Genomic DNA, 22,258 nt, shown 5'->3' with positions numbered 1-22,258 from the left:
GGGTTTATTATCGTGCACTGATTGGCAATTGGAAGAATGGAAAAGATTGTCAATATTTTACGCGAATGGGACCGGGGAGCAAAAGTTTTGCCACACAGAAGGAGAGAGAGAGAGAATCAGAGTCAGCTCGCGAAGAAATCTTCCCGGCTGTGTGTGTGTGTGTTGGCTGTTCGGCCACCTTCGACAGCATCCCAACACAGCACAGCACAGCAAGTAAAGCGGAAACGGAAATATGATCTCGTAAAAATTGATTCCATCCATTCGGAGAATCGTTCGGGCCCCCCGCAACACGCGCAAACCACCCCGTACTCTCACGAGGGAAAATGTGCCCGCTTTCCTGCACCAATGTGCGAGGTACGAGATATACATCTTGCAATTGAAATGTACACCACTCTCTCTCTCTCTCTCTCTCCCTTGTGCGCTTGTGGTAAGCGAACAGTGGAAAAACCCCCCGTAGACTGAATTCTTCACATTTCCCGTTGCGTAAAAGCCACAATACATACACACACACAAACACACGGTGTGTGCCGGCAGGTTGGTTTTCATCCAATCAATCCATCCATCCACACCCGACCCGACGGCGGCGGCCCCAACACCACCGACAATTGGGTATGGGTAATATCGATAACGGTGATTGCAGCCGTAGAAAATGCTGGCAAGGAAAATGGATAGAGTTTTCCCCAAACACCGAGAGCATCATTTAAAATGGGATACTGATGGGTTTTTTTCTGTGCCGTCCTCTTTCTCTTACCGGTTGAAGTAACAGTGAAATATGGTAAATGTTGCGTACCTTTTTTATCGGTAAACCTACGGGTACTACACTACACTTGGGTTTGTTTTTTTCTTTTCTTCCTACAAACCATCCAATTTTAGCTGCCAGGATGGGTGATTTCGATTAGCAATGAGATAACGAGGGACGGTACTGAACTTTCTCGTCCTTTTTTTGTTTTGTTTTTTTTTTCCGACGAAACAACGACAACTTGAGCGGTCAAAGAAGTTTGCCCGAGGTTTATCAATGGGATGAAAATCAATGCGAATGTTAATTATGGGTCACGTGATACCGAGATTTTATGGAAAATACGTTTACCGTCGAGGTATTGTCAAATTTCCAGTTCGATTTTATTAAATTTCGAGCGATTTTTGAGTATTTTTTTACATCAAACTTGTTTAACAAAGTTGTTGTCGTGTTAAAAATGAAGGCTTTAATTAATTATATATATAGACAATTAATTAGACAAATATCGAAATTACTTTATAATTTCTGGATTAATTACTTTAATCTTCAATATTTTGGAGAAAAAAAAGTGGACAATATTCTGACAGTTGTTTATATTATCCTTGAAAACCTTTTTCAACTCAATAGTTACCTTTAAAAAATGAAGAAAAAAAATGAAAAAACATGTTTTCGGTAAACCATTTCTACTTTAATTAACTTATTCGAAGTACACCGAGCCTCACTCAATTGGACAAATTAAAACTTCCAAAATTATCCAACAGGAATGTGGGTGCGCGAATGTGTATGTGTATGTAGTACGTAAATACCACGTCCACACTTGCCCACGCAGCACCGAAAGCAGAACAGGTTGCTGGAAGGAAGGGTAATCATAAATTCAATTAAATTTTCACCAATTGTGGTGTGTACGCGCCTCCTCCCCCCCCCCCCCCTGCAAACAACCTCAACCACCGAGGAAGTAGTAGAAATTGGTAGGTGGTGAAAAATTGCATTCCTTCCCCGTCGCTCCAAAGACACACCAGTAAATATAGGTAGGAGAAGCGCAAAACCTCGCCCGAAGCGAGAGATTGGTTGGGTGGGAAAAAACACAAACAAACCAAATAAACAAAACTCCGAGTGTGTGAACCGTACATTCCATACGTACCGAGAGGTCTTACTGCATTGGCCTGCTTGGTGCGCCTGTTGGTACTAAATAATGCTCGGCTCTTCCTCCGCTGCGTTGGTCAGTGAGTGAAAATACACACACACACACACAGCAGCTCCACCTTTCCAACACACACCGTTCGACACATTCCGGAACACACACACACCAACCCCGAAGCCATGTTGCCATGAATGGTTGATGTCTTTCCGCAGGAAAATCCTTCAAACAACAAACGATCAATAAATCATTTTCACACAGCTCCGCAATTTTTCCGCCTCTCTCTCTCTCTCTCTCTCTCTCTCTCTCTCTGCCTCATCGGGTTCGTGTCTTGCTTCTTGCTCACTGGCTGTTTGCAGGGGGAAAACGATGAATTCCAAAAACAAATCCTCAAACACAGTTGTGGCTACGTTTATACTACCGGTTCAAATTCCACTGTGTGTGCACGCGTTGCTATAGAAACGACATTCCGGGATTCGGGATTCGGGATGAAACCGGGACGACTAACCGCGCTGTGTTAGCAAAAAACGGGCACACACTCCAAGCAGCTCTCGAGTGGTCACAGTGCGCAAATCAAATATTCTTGCACGATTTCATCACCGTTCTCTTCATCCCGTTGGGCAGTGTGGACGGAGGGGGTTGTTTCTGGCGATTCCAACCCCGGTAAAAGTAGTTTGAAACAACCACCCCCTTCCTACTGTCCAAGCGCTTTACTAATGGAAAACGGTGTTGATCGATTGCAGCTCTAGCGATCATCGGGACGCGAGATGGTGATGAAATCGATGGAAGCAGCAGGGCAGCACACGTACATACAGGCATCCTGTGTGTTAGCTCTCTAAATAATCAATCAACCTCAACTAATCGGAAAACCTCTTTCTCTCCCTCTCTCTCTCTCTCTCTCTGTGTTCCTGCCGGGGCGTGTAATAAATGGGAAATACATCGCTCACCCACCTGACCCAATCGAACGTCGGCTACTACAGTGTGTACTTCGACCCGTATCTGGCGGCAGCAACAGCGGATCCCAACTATCGCCTGCAGGTAAGTGTCGATAAAAGCGTGGACGGATAAGAGCTTTCCAGTCGGCTAATACGGCTTAACCGCCGTGTGCCTAATTGATGGCCAGCGACCCGATGGTTGCCGATCGGTTAGTCCCTTTCCACGGGCTCCCAGATGACGGCCCCTGCATATTAGCTAATCTTGATAGGAAACGAAACGAATGTGCACCTTTCTAGCGTTCTTGCATGGATAAAAAAATGGCGATTATTGTGTTTCGCGTGCCAGCTGGCTATTAAATTACAACGGCTATCGAGTTAAATGTGGGGGAGTGTGGTTGAGCCGGGGTTGACAACTACATACGATAAGAGCGGGATAACAGGTGTCAGTGATTTCAAACCCTCCTCAGTAGGTTGATCGTTATTTAGTTATGCTCCAATATTGATGGGTGAACGTGTTATTTGATTTTGGGGAGGGTCGAGGGGGGGGGGGACATAAATCGAATCAACGGGTGCTCCCGCTTCTTGCCATCATCCACTTTTCTCAATGTTTCAACGTTTTTTTTTTTTTAAATCACGTTTAAATCCATCATCGTTGTGCAGCGCTTGCTACTACGTTGTGCAATGTTATTTGTGCACTCAAACACACACACACGTTTTTCACCCGTCGGTGGCAACTGGGACAGACTTTTCCCATCCCAAAAAATGCACCACCGCCAAGTGGCGCAGGCAGACGAGAGAGAGACAGTAACATCAATCAATTTTCGATTTGTCCGCCACGCAAAGCACCGAAAAGCTGCACTTCAGCTGCACAACAACAAAAAATGGTGAAATATTCCGCCACATGGAGGAGTTATGATGTTCGCGTGCTCCTTTAACTCCTCCTACGCCTCCTCCTCCAGGGCGGGTAGTAGTAGTCATGTCGAGTGAAAAATTGCGATGGAAAACTACCATCATTTGGGGGAAGCCACTTTTTCCCCCTTCTCTCTCTCATGGATTTGGGTGACGGCATGGGTGCAGTCAGACAGGTTGCTCGTCACGTTTTCGAGTATGATTTTTCTGTATCATCCTTTCCTGGCAAAATGTATGTATGTCATGGCGCTGGATGCAGCCGCAAAAAACTCCAGTCCCGGACAAAGCCATCGGAACCACTTGTCCCGATTGCAGTGCGAAGGGTTATTTATTTGATACTTTTTGTCATGTGGATACGCAGAAACACACACACGCTCACACAACCAACACCCCGCACTTTGATCGTTCCTTGCTCCATTTTGCTACCCCTTTTGAGGGAGCTTTTGCTGACGTGCGGGTGGATCCAATTTTTCACCTGACGTTTTTACTGCATACAGGATGAGTTGATCTTTCAGCAATTTTTTTGTTTTTTTGTTTTTGTTTTTTTGCTTGCACACTTGTTTGTACGCCCCGGGAAGATTTGATTTGTTGCTGTGCTACTCATCAGCATCCCGTTTCGCCGTTTCGGTCGCAACCACCGGTACACCTTAACGCAATCAATCCCAATCGAAATGCTTCCCGCACGGGGGTGCTTCCACACACCGCTTGGTTTAAAAATGTGAACCGTGTAAATATGTGTAGGTATGTGTGTGTGTGTGTGTGTGTGTTGCCTTTTTACTCTGATATATGGTGATATATGGTGCTTTGTTCTCCATCGTTTTTTGTTTTTGCTTCTTCTGTGCGCTCATTCAAAAACCACCAGGCGCATCCATCGGCACTCGATCATCGCATTATTTGACACGGCGACATGGACTGGGGTTTTATTGGGTGGTTTTAGATTGGAGCAATTTTATTACTTTTTTTTATACACACCCGACCGATTTTACGTGGGTTGCTGGAGGTGGAGAAAAATAAAGGAAAATTAATCGATGGAGGCGCATGGTGGCGCGTAAAATTGAGGTAATATTGTGACTTCAATTTTGTTTTTAGGAGCTCAAAAAATGTACCAAAACTATTATGAAACTGGTTTTTAAACCTTAAATTTGTGGGTTTTTTTGTTGTACATTTTGCTGAGGATTATATAAAAACAATACGATGCTGCTACACCACCACACACGCCATACACTTTTGCGTGATTTTTAACATCGTTTTATACCTTCATCCAGATGACGGTGCGGAAAATATAAATATCCCCTGTCAACGGTGGTTGATTCAAGCGAATTTTTTGCAAATCGAGTCTTTTTTTTTTGTTTCCAAGTGAGTTGAAATCCTCCCATCACCACCGTGGTCGGTGGTGTTGGTGATAACCGTTCGCCGAAGCAATTAGATGATAGAGCAAAGGTTTGCACCGTTTTGTTGTGGATTCGCCGAATGCACGCTTAGCGGCTTTTGGTATATTTATATTTTTTTGCAAATCGCATTAAAGCAACGGACAAAACAAAAACGAATAAATAAGGCGAGGGCCTAATAGATGCAATGTAGTTAAAAAATAAATTTCCTTTCCCTCGGTCTAATGGGCTAATAAAATTCGCTCGGTTGATGAATCGATTTCCGTCGCACGCGCGCACTCAAACGCCGGCCTGATAAATGTATTACTGCGAGCGATGGGCAAAAACACAGCGAAATAAGATTCTATACACATCTATGTTTGCTTTATGATTGATCGATTTCCTTTTTGAGATTTTTTTTGTCTTTTGTTTCTTTGCTTTTTGAAAGAAAAACACCTCGCCCAGTGTCGCTGTCGGTGAAATTATTCATCAATCAATGAGTGAATGCGCAGCCGGAGCCCGCACGCCGTTGATGGAAAACTGGATTTCGCAGCTCGAGTCGGCCGGTTTATAAATTGCTCAAGGCGCGAGTTTTCTCATTACCAGCCCATAATAGGGAGGATGGAAAATAAATGTACCTTCCGATGTTAATAATTTGTGACGCCGGGCCTTCGCCTTCGAAATGAGTTGCGAGTTGTCTTGGTGGAAATTCTTTTCCAACCTCATCACGGAGCTGCTTATCAAAAGCTTCAAAACTAGCCTTATTGTGTGTGGCACCGAATACATCCGCTCACACACACACACACACACACACACACACACACATGCACAACAACAACCAAAACCACCCACAAAATGAAGCCGAAAAGCTTACCCGGGGAAAATGTGTTGTCGTGCTTCCCGGACATTGGCTGTCGAGAGGGGAAAATCCATTTCATCTTCCATTAGCTTCCACAAAACCGTAATTCGATTCGGGATTCCAATTCCATTCCATTTCAAACCTGCACCCGCTATCCCATCCAGGCGTGGAGGAGGGTATTAAGCAGGAAAACGCAATTCGATCACATTGCGACTGATAACGCATCGTTGCGTATGGTGCTGCTGCCGCTGCTGCAGGGCCGCACAAAAACCTTCGGGTGAACATTCGCACTCTTGAAAACACACACACACACACACATACACACAATCACTGCCCTGCTCCACAATCCAACAGTCCATCCGTCTGGCTCATGTTCTGGGGGGAGGGAGAGGTTTTAGGGTGAATTTATGTCTATCTATATGTCAGCCTGGACGCAATGTCGCCAGGAATGTTCTACCAGCCCGACACACCTGCACCCGGATCGGGGACAATGTGTTCGGCTGTACCCGTACCTGAGACAATTGAGGCCGCACGGCCAGGTGCAACCCACCCAGGGCAGGGAGAGGAAATTGCAATCAAATTTGGAATCAATTTCAATTCCAAAACCACACCGTAACCTGTACTCGGACTAAGCGTTCCCTCTATATGTTTGAATCTGTGTGTGTGTGTGTGTGTGCACAATCATGTCCTCATTCCGGGCTAGTGCTCGGCCCAGTAGAGTAGTAGGCCAGCGATTGTTTCGGGTGTGCGCGCTTTTGTCTCCACACACAACTACACGCCATATGTGAAACGCTCAAGACCTACCCAACCGGATACACAATCAAAGCAGGCAGGCACACGACGCGTTGCACAGTGTTCGTCGCACGCGATAGTGTGTGCAGTGTGTGTCCCGAGCAAAACATGCAACAGGAGGATGCTGGTTTTATCTGCCCGGTGTGTGGACTGAAAGCGTTTGAAAACGATCCCACCAAACGATAGATGGGACGGGCGCGCCTGTCCGTCTGTGTCTGGTGTGGTGTAGCCGCTTTGCCGACCAAAAACCGCGCTGAGCCCGAGGTGATCCAAGCTAGTTTTCGCCCCGGCTTTTCCCCGAAAGTAGTAGTACAATGAAAACAAATTCATCCACTTCACCGTGTTCTTGAAAAGCCTGGCGCGCTTGCCATGGTTGGTGGCGATGCTTGTGGTTGGTTTGCGCTGCGAAAGTAGCCTTCTCGCGCAAATATTCATCGTGGTAGGGCGCGAAACCGCCTCTTCTCCATCCCCGGACCGGTTTAATGAGATTTTAGAACGCAAGCAGACACACACATTTTGGTGCCGTTAAATCTGCGACAAAGGTATGGAACATCCACCATGGCAAAGCTGTCTGTCAAAGGTGCTTGCTGTACACCGTTTCACGATTCGAACGGGTGCGCCTGAAATTGGGGCCCTAAAATCACGGACATCGTTTTACCGTCGATTAGAAGCAATTTTACCCATCCCTGGGATAACGATCGAAATATGGTGATTCGCGGCTGTCGCTTTCTCCCCCACGCTCCCTCTAAAGGGCGTGCAAAGCACCACCCCGAATGTGTGTCAATCTTCTGCGAGAACAGCCCTTCGTTGGAGGTAACATGACAGAATGTTGGCGGGTTCTCGCTTCTTTAGGTTGTCGAAGCATACTAGATGAGGTTTCACGCTCCAGTGCCAACCGAAACAGGAGAACACAATTAACCATGGATGCTATGGGCGTGTGTGTGTGTGTGTGTGTGTGTGTGTGTGTGTGTGTGTGTGTGTGTGTGTGTGTGTGTGTGTTTGTGTGTGCGTGTCTATGTTCTCGTTTATTAACGCCGGAACGATGCTTTGGAGTACGTTGCGCCCCCTGGATGGCGAGCAAATTAATGGCACGACGGGTATTAAAAGGGGGAATAATTGAAAATGTCAATACCTGTACCGGATCGAATCAATCAGCGTTTAATGTGTGTGTGTGTGTGTGTGTGTGTGTGTGTGTGTGTGTGTGTGTGTGTGTGTGTGTGTGTGTGTGTGTGTGTGTGTGTGTGTGTGTGTGTGTGTGTGTGTGTGTGTGTGTGTGTTTGGGTAATCAATTTGTGCAAAGTTTGCTCACAGTGCTATATTGATCTTGGGCAAAACGGTTTGTGAACGGTTGAGCAATTTTGAGCAAATTTTAAGACCCAAAAAGCCCAAACCAAACCTTTCTCCACCCCTTGTTGTATGCGTTTGCTCTAAGGCCTTTTATTGGCATCACTTTCTTCACCGAGACGCGTGCACCAGCTGCGGAATATTGAAGCTAAATGTCACATTTTTGTCATTCAATTTTCGTACCCCGTTAATGTCCGATTTAAAAGGCCAAAAAGTGGGCGTTTTTTTTTTCATCGCAAAAAAAAATAAAACGGGCTCGCAAAGTTCACGGCTCATGAATTATAAACCACCACAACGACCAGCCGCGGTGCAGCATATGCGAATAAATGCTTCATAAAAAAGCTCCCGGGTTGATGGCTGTCGAATTAACGGGAAAAGGGGTAATTAATTAAAGGTTAAAATCGAGCAGTATTTATGTATAGAGAGAGAAAGAATGTTTTTATTACATGGCATTCTCTAGGGTGGGATTTTTTTTTTTTCAGGTTCAGGAAAGTAAACTCATTTAAATCAATTTAAATAATAATTGTATCAATTAATCGAACCCTACCAGGAAAAAAAAACCCGTAAACAGAAAAATTGTGATAACAAAACCACTTAACGTTATTTTCTTCTCTCTTTTCTCTCTCCCTCTCTCTCTTCCTCTCATCGGCGTGTTTGTTTTGCTGGATTTTTTTGTTTTGTTTTTGTTTTGTTTTTGGTTTTATTTCTTACGTTTTTCTGCTGTACTTTTGTTTGTTTTGTTTTGCAAAACACGTGCACCCACACACACACACTAAACGCACGCACGCTAAACACAGGCTGCTAAACCGGTGACGGAGGTTCAAGCACAACCTACCATTTTGAACGTAAGTATTAAACAATTCATTTATTTCCAAACAATTTGTTGAAAATATATGATTCCTGCCAGTGATGCGATATTATTATATTTGCTTTATCTGGTTTTTGTAGCAAATAATACGATGGTAAACATGTTACAGGGACGGGGAAAGAAAATAGCTAAAAATAGCTCAATTTTTCGCAACTGCTCGAAAGTACTCGAACGGGCTGTTATTTGAGCTTTGATAATCCCGTTTTTTCTGTTAAAGTTTTGTTGGATTTTGCGCATTTTTTCCATCCAGCTGTCGAAAATTATTAAAATAGCTCAATTTTTCGCAACTGCTCGAAAAGTACTCGAATCGGTTGTTATTTAAGCTTTGATAATCGTGTTTTCCTGTTAAAGTTTTGTTGGATTTGATCCATTTTTCTCCATCCTACTGTCCCGGACCATCGAACCTAGGACAGCATCAATTTACTGGTCACATACCACAAGATTGCAAAAAAATACATTAATTCTTCCAACCCTCGTTTCTCCACGAGAACGGGAAAGCAGCGACCTTTCTATATCAATTTCCTAATTGCCGGGGTTGTATTTTGCTTCCCCCAGCCCACAGCTGCTGCTACTACTTCACTCTAGTGGCTTCCCCATCCCCGTCAATGTTATCCCCCTAAAAACCTGCCGCCCATTAAGTCAAGCGCTGCCGAGGCCAATTACACGATTGAGAAACATCTAATCGCGCTCCTCCGCTCCTAATCCTGGTAGCTCCTCGATTGATGCCGGTTTGCACGGTCGGGGAATCGCTCGCCAACTTGCAAAGCTCAGCGAAAACTTTATCAATCGATCCTAGATCGGTTCGTGAGAGGAGTGGCCCAGCCCACCACAGCACTCAATCGCGGCTGTACTCGAGATGCTTTTGGCTGGTGCAAAACACTCTTACACCACTACTGCAGGAAAGCGTATCGGCAGGGGCTTTCAACGGGACGAGAATCCGCCAACGAACCGAAACCATTCAACCACTCTCGCTCTCTGTCTCTTTTTCTGTGTGTTTGTACATTTGTACATTCCAATTCCAACCAAAAAAAAGAGAGAGAGGAAGAAAAAAAATGAAATTCCGCGCAGGAAATGTATTTCATTTGCCAAACAACAGTTCCACCCTTTTACTGCGGAAGCGGGTCTGTCGGAACGGGGGCTTTTTTTAGCTGAACGGAGAAATGGTACGGCTTTTAATGAATTAATAAATTAGCATTATTTATTGCCGTTCAATTCACAAGCCCCGCCTTTCCCAAGGGCACGAGCGAGGGATGAAGGGAGCGTTCTAATTAAGCGAAACCGAAGGAAGCAATAATTCGTCGTCATCCGCTCTACTCCAAACGCACGAGCGCCTTACGGGGGAGGAAGAGAAAGAATTTTGTTTGTTTGAAGCCCGAAAATAAATAATCATTTTTTAGATTGTTTTGGCCGCAATTGGGTAAAAGAAAAAATGAAACCTTTATCATACGCACAAAATGGAGAAATATTCCCATTGCCATACTTCTCCGGTTTGTTCGAGAAGCGGAAAAGAAAATCCTGTCAGCCATTTGCTAGCTAATAACAGCATACATTAAACCTACGCAGGAGACATCATTCGTGGCCAGGGAAGTGCGTGTTTTATGCATGACACGTACGCGTGACTCACGACACTTTCCTGACGTCTGTTCCGTTGTGTTAATCCCTTGAAGAAGGAAAGAAATGCAAAGATGACGTGTCAGAATTATACCCTCTGCCAGCTCGGGATGTGCAGATAGCAAGAAGATGTGGAAAAATTACACAAAAAAACACGCACATCATCTCTCTTATCATGGCCACACAGGACAGATTGGCAAGGGAAAACCCCCCCGCGATATACCCCATAATCAAGACCCACAGCGTGCCCTAATCATATCAAAGCTTTCATCAGTCCGTTTTCCGGCACACACGGCATCGGTAAAGATTAACATATTTTATTTCAATATATTATCGTAACCGCGGATAATTTTACCATAAAAAGATGATGGAGAGAAAATTAGATATAGCTTCACCTTTCATCTCCCCCTCTCTCTCTCTCTCTATGTGTGCCACACACGGTCTTTGCATTCCGAACCAAATAGGTGCAAAGCGGGGTAACTTCTTGTGATGATTGTGTCAAATGTTCTACCCCTAAAAACCCTGCTTTCTCTCTCTCGTCTTACGAAACTGGATCAGCGAGCTCTTCGTCTTGCCAGCGCACACATGAGCGCACATATGCTTCCTGCTCCTGCTCGTGTCCCAAATCAGTCTCTCCCTAATCGTGTAAAACAGGGCTCTACAACGAAGCGAATCGAGCGGTGAATGAAGAAGCGGTACGTCTGCTACTTTCCTTTCCACAAGCGCGAAGCGAAGCTCCCTAGGCGACTAGAGCCGGGCCTGCCTAACCAGCTGTAAGAATCCAACCCCGGATGAAGTAATTTAATTTGCACATTTTATCCCAATGCTTCCGGGGGGTTGGGGTTTCATCGTCCCGTCCTTTCTTCCACCGCCTTCCAGCAGCAACCGCGCCTCTCGAGCATGATAATCGATGACTAACTTTGGCGCGCAAGCGAACGAGCGTTGCGATTTCATTCAATGGAAACGAGTGCGAGTGGGGAAACGAGGTGAAAAGGTTGAGTGAATTGGGTTTTGAATTTTTGATGAAATACTTTGATTACTGAGCGCTGAGGAGACGGCGAAGCAGCAGGGCAAGTGATGGCGTACCGGAACGATTGATTCTCACTCGTTGTGTCGGAGTTTTGCACAAAAACCTTCGAAACCTTTTGCCTCCCGTATTTTAACTCCCGGTTTAAGTGGTGTTTAATTTCATGCGCTTCTATTTTAATTCTCCTATTCCTCCCGTCTTTCTTAACCTAGGCTGCTGCGCCGCTACTGAAAACGCCACTGTCGCAAGCGCAGGCCCAGGCGCAGGCTTACTCCGCGGCCAGCTATACAGCTGCAGCGGCACGGGCCGCCTACGGGGCGGCCGCTGCTGCAGCGCAACCCACCGTGGCCGGCTACACCACCGTCGCTGGGTGAGTATCGTTTGCAACTGGAAGCTTTCCGACAGAGGATGGCTTATTAATTCCGGTACTGTTTTACTGACTCTTTTTTTTTTCAACAGTTACGGACGTGCGGAGTATCCCGATCCATACCTGGGACACGGTATCGGACCCGTTCCTGGCTATGCGGTAAGCGTTGGTGCAATCATTACTGTAAGGTGTATCAATAAGTTCGCTGTAGTTTTCATACTCCAGTTTTTGTGGAAGTGCTTTTTGGAGATGTCTGTCGACAACTCCGGACGACTCCTAACGACTTCGGACGACACCGACTTCGGGCGGAACTAGTGGTTCCCATATTGCCGGAGTCGGAATCGGACTAACAATAGTCGGAGTCGGATCGGAGTCGTGGGTGCGCTCCAGAGAGTACATCACTAGTGCACATGTTTTTTGAACAAGCGGTTTACAAATTATTTTTGAATCAGCTCTGGAAACTCTTTAAATGTTTTGCCAATAACACATACAGGTTCTGGACCAATACCTATCCTGACCTATTATCTAGTAACTTGTTTGCTGCTCTAAATAATCCGCAAAATTCCTCCCTTACGGGCAGTTACTGCTTCAATTACTTCTTACTAGATGTTACACTAGGTTCGGTAGTCATAAGATGTGATAATCCACCTTATTCCACACCAAATCGTTACTTAAATAGATCTATTTGTACTCTATCAGTCGAAATCTAACTGTTGGCGGCCAAAAAAGTGAACCATATTCGCTTAAAAGCCTGACCTATAAGCCTATTCCGGCATCTACAACATCTTGGCAACTATTAGACAACAATCAGAGCATCGAAAGGAAGCCCAGTTCTGAATGGCCTACGACCCTAGGTGACAAGAAGCTCCAAATGATGCTGAAAATGAATACCAAGGGTTAAATCAATACATTTCTGCGTTCGCTGCCTTCGGAAGGTCGATGCAACCGCGGCCATACAGTGCAATCATAGTACCTGGGAAACATGAACAAATTCCCCCCTGCTGCATCTGATCGCAATTTTCTAGACTAACATGATTTACAAGCTCTATTTCAACAATTTTGTCGCTAAAACTGAGCTAAAGGAATGGAAGAAAATCAAAGGTAGAGCATAAAATATGCCTACACGCGTGTCTTCGTCCACCAAGGCGAAAATTCTGGATAACTGCTGGAAAAGGCAGCTCGCAAAGTCGTAGATTAATTTTGCAAGAAAGCTTGAGTAATTACCTTTTAAAGGATCTTCCTGGAAAGCCAGTCGAAAAAGAGGCATTTTTTCCAATGCAAACGTGAAGTGCGATAAAATATTTACTACATTAAACCGAACACCGGAGTTGGAGTCGTATGTACACACTGGATCTACGGTTGAGATTCGTCTATACATTAATGATCCTTCCTGAACCTACTGGACTCGTTTTGACCTATTCAACACCTGTAAATTAATTCTAATCTTATGAATCTTAGGCCTGAACTATCTAAAACCAGTATAATTGGAGCACTCCGAATCGTTTTCTGATGACTACGATCATCACTACTTGCAATAGGTTACACTGATCGTTTCTCAGATCAACCAGTTACATTTTCATCATCTCCAGTATCTTCTGTAGCAATCTGCACACGAACTTATTGATACACTCACTAGCAAAGCAAGCAAACCTCAATGTATCACCATCACTAATTACGACTATCGTTTCTTTTAGGCAACAATGTACCGAGGAGGATACAACCGTTTTGCGCCATACTAAGGTGCCCGCTGGCACCACTTACGCACACATACACACACACACACACACACACACACAGCTTCCTTACTGGCTCCATGTATGCAGCAGTTAAACGGAGAAAACAACAACAAAAAAGCCCCCAACCAACATAAGAGCCAAAGCAAAAGGCGTGCGTGCTTCGTATGCTTGTAACGTGCGCTTCAATCCCCCCACACGCTTCCCCCCCTGTACACGAACGTTAGTTGGAAAGGACACCGAGGATAGCAGCCCCTCCCTCAACAACACTTCCCTTTATTTTCTCGGGTTGATGTACAAAAGGACAAAATTGGAAGTCGCTCTCTCATCCACTTTGAGTTTGATGATTTCGTTGGAGTAGCTCCATCTGCACAATCAGACCGAACGACGACGTGTTTAAACTACAAGTTTCATTGATTTTGCCCCCCGCCACTGGAATCCTTTTGGAACGTAGCACGGAGAGAGCGAGAGAAGGCAAAACAAACGCACAACAAAACCCCTAAATGCAGCTAGCGGAGCGCAAAAGCGACAAACAAAAAGTAACATCGAAACCAAAGCACAACAATGGGAAGGTTTGTGTAAGTGGCCCCGTGCCGCGCTTTCCTTCTCCGTTTCAGGGAGAAAATAATGCACACAGAAACAAAAACACATAAGCTTAAGCGAGCAAGGTGTATCGTCAAGAACATCACACGAAAAGAACAAAAAACCGCGTCTTCCCCATTTGCGCAAACCGCAAGCCCTTGAAAAAGGTATGCGCGCGGGCATCAGTGCGGGCGTTCAGCAAGAGTGAGGTGTGAAGGAGGAGGAATGTGTGACTCAAAACTATGCGATTAGTGATTACAGTGTGTTTTTTTTTTTTTTCGTCTATAATGTGTGTATTTTGTAAGCAGTTAGTTTAGTAGTAATATTCGGTATTGTTGTTTTGTTTACGCTTTTTTTTTCGTCGTCGTGCGTGCGTGCGTGTCCTCTTTGAAAGCAGTAGGATTAGTTTACCCCTCTCCCATGTGGGTATATACAGATACTATATTTCGTTTCGTTTTTCTTTTTCTTTGAAATATCGAGCTTCTATTTCTATCCTTTCTTTCTTTTTTTTGTCGCTGGAGTTATATGCACTCTCGTGCAAAGGCAGCTCTCTAAAAAGTGTGCAACAAAATGGCTAAAAAAACCCCTCAATCGCCATTGCAAAAACGAAAAAAAAGGTTCGAATAATCTCACAGAACGCTTTCTTTTTGCTGATATTTTGAAACACCAAAGAAACGTGGCAACAAATGCGCACACACACACACACACACACACACACACACACACACGCACAAACATTAGTCGGCAAAGTGTGGCTTAGCTTAGCCCACACAAATATTAACAAAACCAAGAATCTCCTTTGATATCTCTTTCTGTTCTTGTTCTAACGATGGTTTATATTATATTAGCTTTGTATAGCCGGCAAGGTTTTCCCTTACTTTAATTAAGTAGCTATGTGTGTGTATGTGCTTTTTCTGTATGAGTGTGCTTCTTTTTTTGCTTCTTTTTTTTCTCTCTCTCTCTCTCTAAACTCTCGTTAGTTTACAAGTTTCGCTTGTAACTTTGGAGTAACGCGAATAAAAACGCTTCTAGTAATACTCTGTTCGGCGCCGGAAAGGTAGTTCGTGAGTTTCCTCAATTTATGCACACACATACACAAAGATAAAATTTAGCTGTGAAAACAAAAGAAGCTCAATTTCTAAAAGAAAAAAACAAAAAAACAAACTTCTCAATCGAGTCATACTCGCCTCGAACGATAATTACGGAATACACATCCTCACGCACAGCTAGTTCTCGTCGGTTCCTTTCCTCTTCAGTTTCCGATAGTTATTATTGTGTGCTAGCAATTACAAAAGGAAACATGTGATAATGAGTACACCTCCCGCTTCCCCCCCCCCCCCCCCCCCCCTTACCAACATCAACACATCTTCCGTATTTATTCTTCCAATGAACGAAAAACAAAACAAAACAAACAAGCAAAAACGCGCACAATAGAACAAAATGATATCATCACGCACCAGTATACGTAGAACTTTGTTGTTTGGCTTTAGTAATGTTATAAATGTGACTTGAAGTTTTGATTGTGTTTTCCCCAACCCCTCAAAACAAATCACCTCGTTTTTTGCGCACCCAAAAACGCTAAGTTTAGTAGCTCTCGGTTGGCTTCCAAAAATGTGCAACTCCTGCGCATTTGTGGACAATGCGCGTGTAAGAGTAATGAAACGAGTCCTCCAGAACTAGTGTAGCCATAGGTCCTTTACCAAAAACATAAAAACAACAACTCAAATTGTCGTCCGCCCCACGACGAATGATCACGAATCCACGAATCAAGCGCTCAAGTGAACCGTTTAGTCAAACCTTTTGTGCAAAGATGTGATGCAGATGCTCCTTTAACTACACAAAACACACACGCGCGTATATAGATATATGTGAATGGCAGAAGGAAAGCAGGAACAACACGATTTAGAGATACTTTGGTGTTGCCTCACCCCCGTACCCGTTTACAGCGCTGTAAGCGAAGGCGTGAATCCCAAAGTTGTAGAAAAGCAAAGGCTCATTAACTCAAGCAGGAGAAAGCAAGCGAATGTAAAGGATATAATGGGGAGATGGTGTAGGAGGGCGAAAGTGAAGAAAAGGAAAGGTAGAAATGGTGTAATTTTGACAGAAATCTGTCGTTTCTAAGAAACCCCAAACCGCGCCAATTCAATGTATAACACGCAAAGGAGTATAGAGAGCATAGAATATACATACGAAGCTGTATATGTAAAAGAAACCCCCAGGCCCAAAATTTCCCTTTTTATGCTCTCATTTTCTTGTGACTGTTTTGCAGGGAGCCAAAAATGTCAATGTATGTATGTGTGGTGTGGTTTTTTGTGTTTCGTTTGTGAAACTTCACTACCAAGCAGTGAAGGCGGCAGTCGCAGTATAATTCAAAACACACACGCGCGTGCACATAGAAAGAGTAGAGAATCCAAAGCCATTCAACGCGCCCTTTTAGTGTATTAGAGAGACAGAAAGGAGCGATACCGTATATGATAGTAAAGTCTCTTTTTTTTGTGCAAGAGAATGGGACGAAACGAAAAAAGGGAAGAAAAAACATGCAAGAAAATTAAAGCACAAAGTAAACAAAACACACAACAAAAGGAGGAAATAAGAAGTAAAGAAAAAAAAGGAAGCAAAACAAAACCCCGAAACGAGAAGAAGAAAAACGAGATGGTTCGAGAGCAAACAAAACAAAACAAAACAAAGCACACTGAAACAAATATCGTCAAACAGCGTCTCTTAAAGGTGAACGCAGGCCATATTAATCATTAGTCGGCAGGCGACCAAACAGCACATCATGCATCTCAGCGGCTCCCTCTACCCTCATTCTCTATCTCCTTCGCTCGGGGGCTGGGATCGTTCGGTGTTGTGGTTTGCTGTTTGTGCCCGCAATTATCATATTTTGTTTTTATTCTCTTTTTTTTAACTTTACTATTTTATCGTAATTTTAAGATACAGAAAACACAAGTGTGTAGTAGATTTGTAAGTCACATTTCTCTTTTCTTTTAGAGCGTATATGAAGCGTATTCACGAGAATTGATCGCTTTTTTTAGTCAGCGTTTCAAACTACCCTTCCCTTCTTATCTTCTCTCAATCTCACTTTCTCTCTCCTCTTTTTCTTTTTTTTTGCTATATTTCAAACGAGCTTCTCATATCGAGCTGTTTAACAAAAACAATGAATTTCGCCACTAAAATAAACTTGTTTTTTTTTTCTCACATCCATCGCTAACAGTGTAATTAGTTGGAACGAGCTTAATGTATTTTCGAGGGCACTTTTAAAATTGGTTTTGATTTGTGTACTGCTTTCGTAACAAAACAAAAAAGAAAACCCAATAATTACTACTAGCAGTAGCAGTAGCCACCAAACGGCTTCTAACTATTGCGCTAAACCTTTCCGCCCCTCCGCCGCATCCCTTACAAAGCCATCACATCTCGATGGTGTGTTTGTGAAAGTAGCTTTAACAGTACACCTACCAAGTTTTAGGCGCAGCCCAAGGTGTGAAAAGGCATCGTTTTCACTTCCCACTACACTCCCGTTTTACCGGGGGAAAATGAAATGGCTCAAAAACAAAGTAAAAACATTATTACCGATTAGTAGTAGTAGAAGCAGTAGTAGTAGTAGTAGTAGTAGAAGTAGTAGTACATCTACGCGCTGCTACTCATCTACTAGGCTGTAGGGATGAAAAATTATAAAGACTTATGCAACTACAACAAAAGAAAAAGAAATAAAAGAAAGCAAAGGGACAAAAGAAGAGTAGAAGAAGAGGAGAAAACAAAACAAAAAATCATACAAATTGATTGCCACCGCCGCATCCACCTAATAATAACTTCCTTCCCTATTCATTCACTTCTCCCCCTGGTTCTGTGTAATAGTAATAATAATATTAATAATAATAAAAATAATAATAATAATGATAATTATAATAGTAATGCATAGTCTTTGCTTGCGTGCAAGGGAAGAGGAGAGAGTGAAGAAAACACAAAAGAAACAACAACAAAAAAAAAGAATCGATATATTGAAATATAATGAAGATTATCTCAGAAAGAATGCACACAAACACACACAAGACATAAATAACAAAAAGAAAAAAGAACCCAAAACCAAGAAAAGATAAGGCAAATCTTAGAAGCAGCACACCATTTTGGAACAAAGGAGGAGAAGGAGGAGTAGGATTGGAAGGAAGAGAAGCGAAAGAAAAGGAAGGTGATAGAACACTGAAACAACAACATAAAACGTGAAAGAACAAAAGTAAAGAAGATCGCTCTCTGCTCTGTTCTTCTATCAGATGCCACACAACACAACACACACACAATGGAAAGGAGGGACAGAGAAGAAACGATAAATTTTAAGAAGATTAAAACATACACAACCACACGAGAGCGAGATGGGGCAAACATGCATCATTCACTCTCGTTTTCGCCAAATTATTATTATTAATGGAAAAGAGAAGAAAAGAAAAGAAGAGAAAACAACACTACACTACACACCTACACACACACACACACACACACACACACACAATGATAAACAACACGCAAATACACAAAACAGCAAATGAGCATAAAACGAAAAAAAAGGTATATAAATTTATTCTTACTCAATAGTGTTTAAATGGTGAAAAATAGGGCATTTCTGGTAAAAGTAGACAAGGCAAACAGGAACAGAAGAAAAACAAACACGAGGAAAAAGTTGGTTGCAAATCTGACAACAACAAAAAACTGTGAAAATGCAGTTGATCAAGGAGAAATGAGAAAACAACAACACAAGAAGAAAGGGTGTGGGTGTGTAGTTGAATGTGGGCTTTCAGTTTTGGTTTAAACTGTCACAACAAGAATAACAAAAAGCAACAGAAATTAATGCTAAATGAAATTGTGAACAAAACAAGGAGAAAAGATAAAACAAAAATAGAGCAGAAAAGAATAGAAAACCAACAACAACAAAAGCAAAGTTAATAGAAACTACATTAAACAGATGAATGAACTCGTAAAGAGAAATAGAACCAACTGCAAAACCACAACAAACAAGAAAGTAAGCACACTGTAGAGAGCCACCCGGTCAATGTAGAGTTACAAATAGCTGCCATCTTCCCTACTCTATGGAGGGTGAAGAAAGAGTGTTTGTTTAAAATTTGCCCCTTAAAGACACACACACACACACATACAAACCCACAGTTTTAGAAGAAGAAAAAAATGAAGCAAAAAAAACGATGAAAATATGCACCCCCACTACCACTTCACCCACTACTTCATAAACAACAACAAAAAAGCAAAGGTAGCAAAGAGCAGTAAATGCAGTAATAGTGTAAGTAAGTGAAGCTAAGACAAAAAGAAATCCTTGAAAAGAAAGTCCAAACAAATAGAAGAAATCCAAACAAATGAAAAAAAAGGTACGCAACAAAACCAAGATAATGTTCAATAGAAAAAGCATAAACAAGCATAGTGCAAGGGAAAGAGGCGGTAGAAGAAGCATGCAAGATAGAAGGTAAGGCGGTAAAATACTTGCAACTAGAAACTTTAAAACCAAAAATGAAAATGCTAAAACACAACAGTAGGGATGAGATACAACAAAAAAGAAAAGAAAAACAACCAGTTTGTTCTGTAAACACAAATACACACATACACACATACAACAGGAACATACGATACACACATACACACATACAACAGGAACATACGATACACACATACACACAACATTTCACCAACATCATATTCTTCTTTTTTTTGTAATAAAATTTTCATAAAATGCCAATGCCGCTTGTGTAAATTTCTTACCCTGTACCATCATTGCTTTTGTGTAAAGTTTGAAAAAAGTATCCGAACTTATTGTTACTTACTTCAATTTCCGTTAGGAGATGGCTGCAAAAGCTGTTCTAGGTCGTTCGATGACATTACTGTGACTGTGAGACACCGCCAGAGCCTACTTTTCCAGTAGCTACTTCCTACAAAGACTTAAGTGACCATCCCCAACGGGGAGATTGCTCTATAGTACTGCCCAGCATCGACTGTTCGGTCGTCCGCAGCCTACGTTGATTAGTGGCCACTGATAGGATCTTCTATACCATCAGTCCAGTCAACATCGAGTTCAGTTAGATTCTGATTTGATTTCACTTTGGTCCTCTGTTTTTTGTTCTTTCAAATCTCCTTCCATTTAACTTCATAGCTAGAATTTGATAAGGACTAAATCATATGTTTAGCCATTTGCCGCCCGAAAGCGATTTATTAATATTGAATAAACACCTTTCTCTGCTGTGACGACGTTACACTACATGGGTTGGTTTACTTTTGCCATGGCTAGCAACGAATTCTAGCATACCCTCATCTTCATGCCCTTAGCAACGACTTACTGCTATGTACTCATTTATTCTTCATTAAAGAGTGCGCCTGAACGAAAACCGCTTCGTTTTCGCAAACGGTCCTACTTAACCTTTTTCCCTACCTTAGCCGGCTTCACTTCCTTAACAGCATCGACCCGCTTGGCTTTCTTACCAACCGGCGCCGCACTTTCCACGCTCACCTTTTCAACTTTGTTCTTCTTCACCAGAGAAAGCTTTTCCTTCTTCGCCGCCTGCTTTGCGGACACGCCACCTCCTGCCACCAGCGGCTTCTTCGCCTTCGACAGGGGAAGCTTCTCTCGCTTGCGTAGCTTTTTGTCCGGCGTATCAGCTTTCTTGTTTTCCTTGCCTTTAGCCGCCGTTGTGCCCGGTTTGTTGGCTCCCTTCTTTTCCTGCTCTAATTCTTTTAACTTTTCCTGCGCTTTCTTCACCGCACTTGCCTTACTCTCCTTGGCGGGCTCATCCTTCCCGACCGGTTCCACCTCCTGCCAGTCCGATGGTTTCAGTAGCGTGAACGCCTCATCCTCCTCATCGTCACTTGCCTTTCCGTTCGTGTCGGCTGCTGCCTCCGTTTCCTCCTTCGCCTTCTGTGGCTTCTCCTTAGGTTGCGGTTTCGGCATTCTAGCCAGCTCGATCGCGTGCCGCTGTTGCAGATCCGTGGCCGTTTGCTTCAGCTTGGACAGACAGCTCGCCACCTCGGCCACCTCGATTCCCGCCTCGGTCAGCTCCTTCTCGGCTCGCATCAGTCGGCTGATCTGTTTCCTACAGCGCACGCTGCTCTGCAGACTGCCCACGTACCCGTTGGCACGCTTCACCTGCGCCTTCAGCCACCGCTGGTACGCTTCCGTCTTTTCGCCCTTGGAGTCGTACGCTTTGCCAAAGTTTTTCGGTATGTTAAACATTCGCTTGGGCAGCAGGCTCGTCTTCAGCACGCTGTTGAACATCATGTAGTTGTTCACGGCGCTCGCCGCAATGTCCGCCACCTCGTAGAACCGGAACTGCACGTACCCGTAGCCCTTCGAGCGTTGCGTTTTGCGTGACCGGGCGACGGCCACCCGCATCACTTCGCCAAACTGCTCGAAGAACTGTCGCAGCTCATCCTCGTAGAAGCCTTTCGGAAGATGCTTGATGAACACAATGCCGGATCCTTTTTTGCTGCTTATCTTTGCTGGTTGTTTGGCCTAAAAGCGGAAAGAGGTATGAGTAGGACATCGTTTGCCAGCTGTTAGTAACTTAGATAATGTACCTTTTTCTCCTTTTTCGGTTCTTTTTTCTGCTCCTTTGGCTGTAGGTTGCCGGCGTTTCGCTTCCTAGCATCACGTTGCCGTTTTCGTAGTCGTCTGTGTTTCTTCTTTTCCTTTCCCACTGCCGATGCTTTTCTGTCGGCCACCACCGGCTTGGCGGTGGTTTCGGTTTCCATTACGGTCATTTTGCCTTATTATTTCTTAACAAAAATTGCCACCTTTTAAAAAAAAAAGCTACGCACCACGAACCGACAACGTTGTTTTCCCAAAAGCGCGTGTTTCACATTGATTGTTGACAGAAGAGTCTCGGACGGCGAGGTTAGATCACTGTGAACAGTTTGACAGCTAATGCCTCACTAATGCGTCCGCCATTGAACCGGCATGCTACTGTGTACGGTTGGATTGATTCCAAATTTTAAACACAAACTC

The 22,258-nt window shown here is 43.6% G+C and overlaps 2 protein-coding genes across 29 annotated transcripts in view; one reads left to right on the top strand and one right to left on the bottom strand.

Moving 5' to 3' along the window:
• The window catches only part of LOC121593792 (homeotic protein female sterile), a 203,721-nt gene extending 187,072 nt beyond the window's left edge, over window positions 1-16,649 (top strand). For 26 of the 28 annotated variants that reach the window (XM_041916457.1, XM_041916465.1, XM_041916463.1 and 23 more), the window contains 5 exons: window positions 2,855-2,912; window positions 8,878-8,925; window positions 11,799-11,956; window positions 12,046-12,112; window positions 13,648-16,649. In XM_041916457.1, the coding sequence (XP_041772391.1) occupies window positions 2,855-2,912; window positions 8,878-8,925; window positions 11,799-11,956; window positions 12,046-12,112; window positions 13,648-13,692 (376 nt within the window). In that variant the 3' untranslated portion in view covers window positions 13,693-16,649. The remainder of the gene's footprint in view (window positions 1-2,854; window positions 2,913-8,877; window positions 8,926-11,798; window positions 11,957-12,045; window positions 12,113-13,647) is intronic. The other 2 variants (XM_041916464.1, XM_041916471.1) reach the window with 1 other exon arrangement.
• A 3,789-nt stretch (window positions 16,650-20,438) lies between these two features.
• Window positions 20,439-22,149, bottom strand: LOC121591623 (MKI67 FHA domain-interacting nucleolar phosphoprotein). The gene is made up of 2 exons (XM_041912347.1): window positions 21,832-22,149; window positions 20,439-21,766 (listed from the first exon to the last, which is right to left on the bottom strand). The coding sequence occupies exons 1-2, from the start codon at window positions 22,012-22,014 to the stop codon at window positions 20,669-20,671; spliced, it is 1,281 nt and encodes a 426-aa protein (XP_041768281.1). The 5' UTR covers window positions 22,015-22,149; the 3' UTR covers window positions 20,439-20,668.
• Window positions 22,150-22,258: the final 109 nt, after the last annotated feature.

Source organism: Anopheles merus, chromosome 2L, assembly GCF_017562075.2.
Source record: "Anopheles merus strain MAF chromosome 2L, AmerM5.1, whole genome shotgun sequence".
In the NCBI taxonomy this organism is placed as follows: Eukaryota; Metazoa; Arthropoda; class Insecta; order Diptera; family Culicidae; genus Anopheles; species Anopheles merus.
Note: the sequence above shows the minus strand (reverse complement) of the source record. Positions and strands in the feature narration are given on the sequence as shown.

What these genes read in the sequence shown, in the direction of transcription:
- LOC121591623 (XM_041912347.1), bottom strand. Translation starts at nt 22,014, where the DNA reads ATGACCGTAATGGAAACCGAAACCACCGCCAAGCCGGTGGTGGCCGAC. An exon ending in AACCGAAAAAGGAGAAAAAG is followed by an intron (nt 21,767 to 21,831) that starts GTACATTATCTA and finishes TTCCGCTTTTAG; the next exon opens with GCCAAACAACCAGCAAAGAT.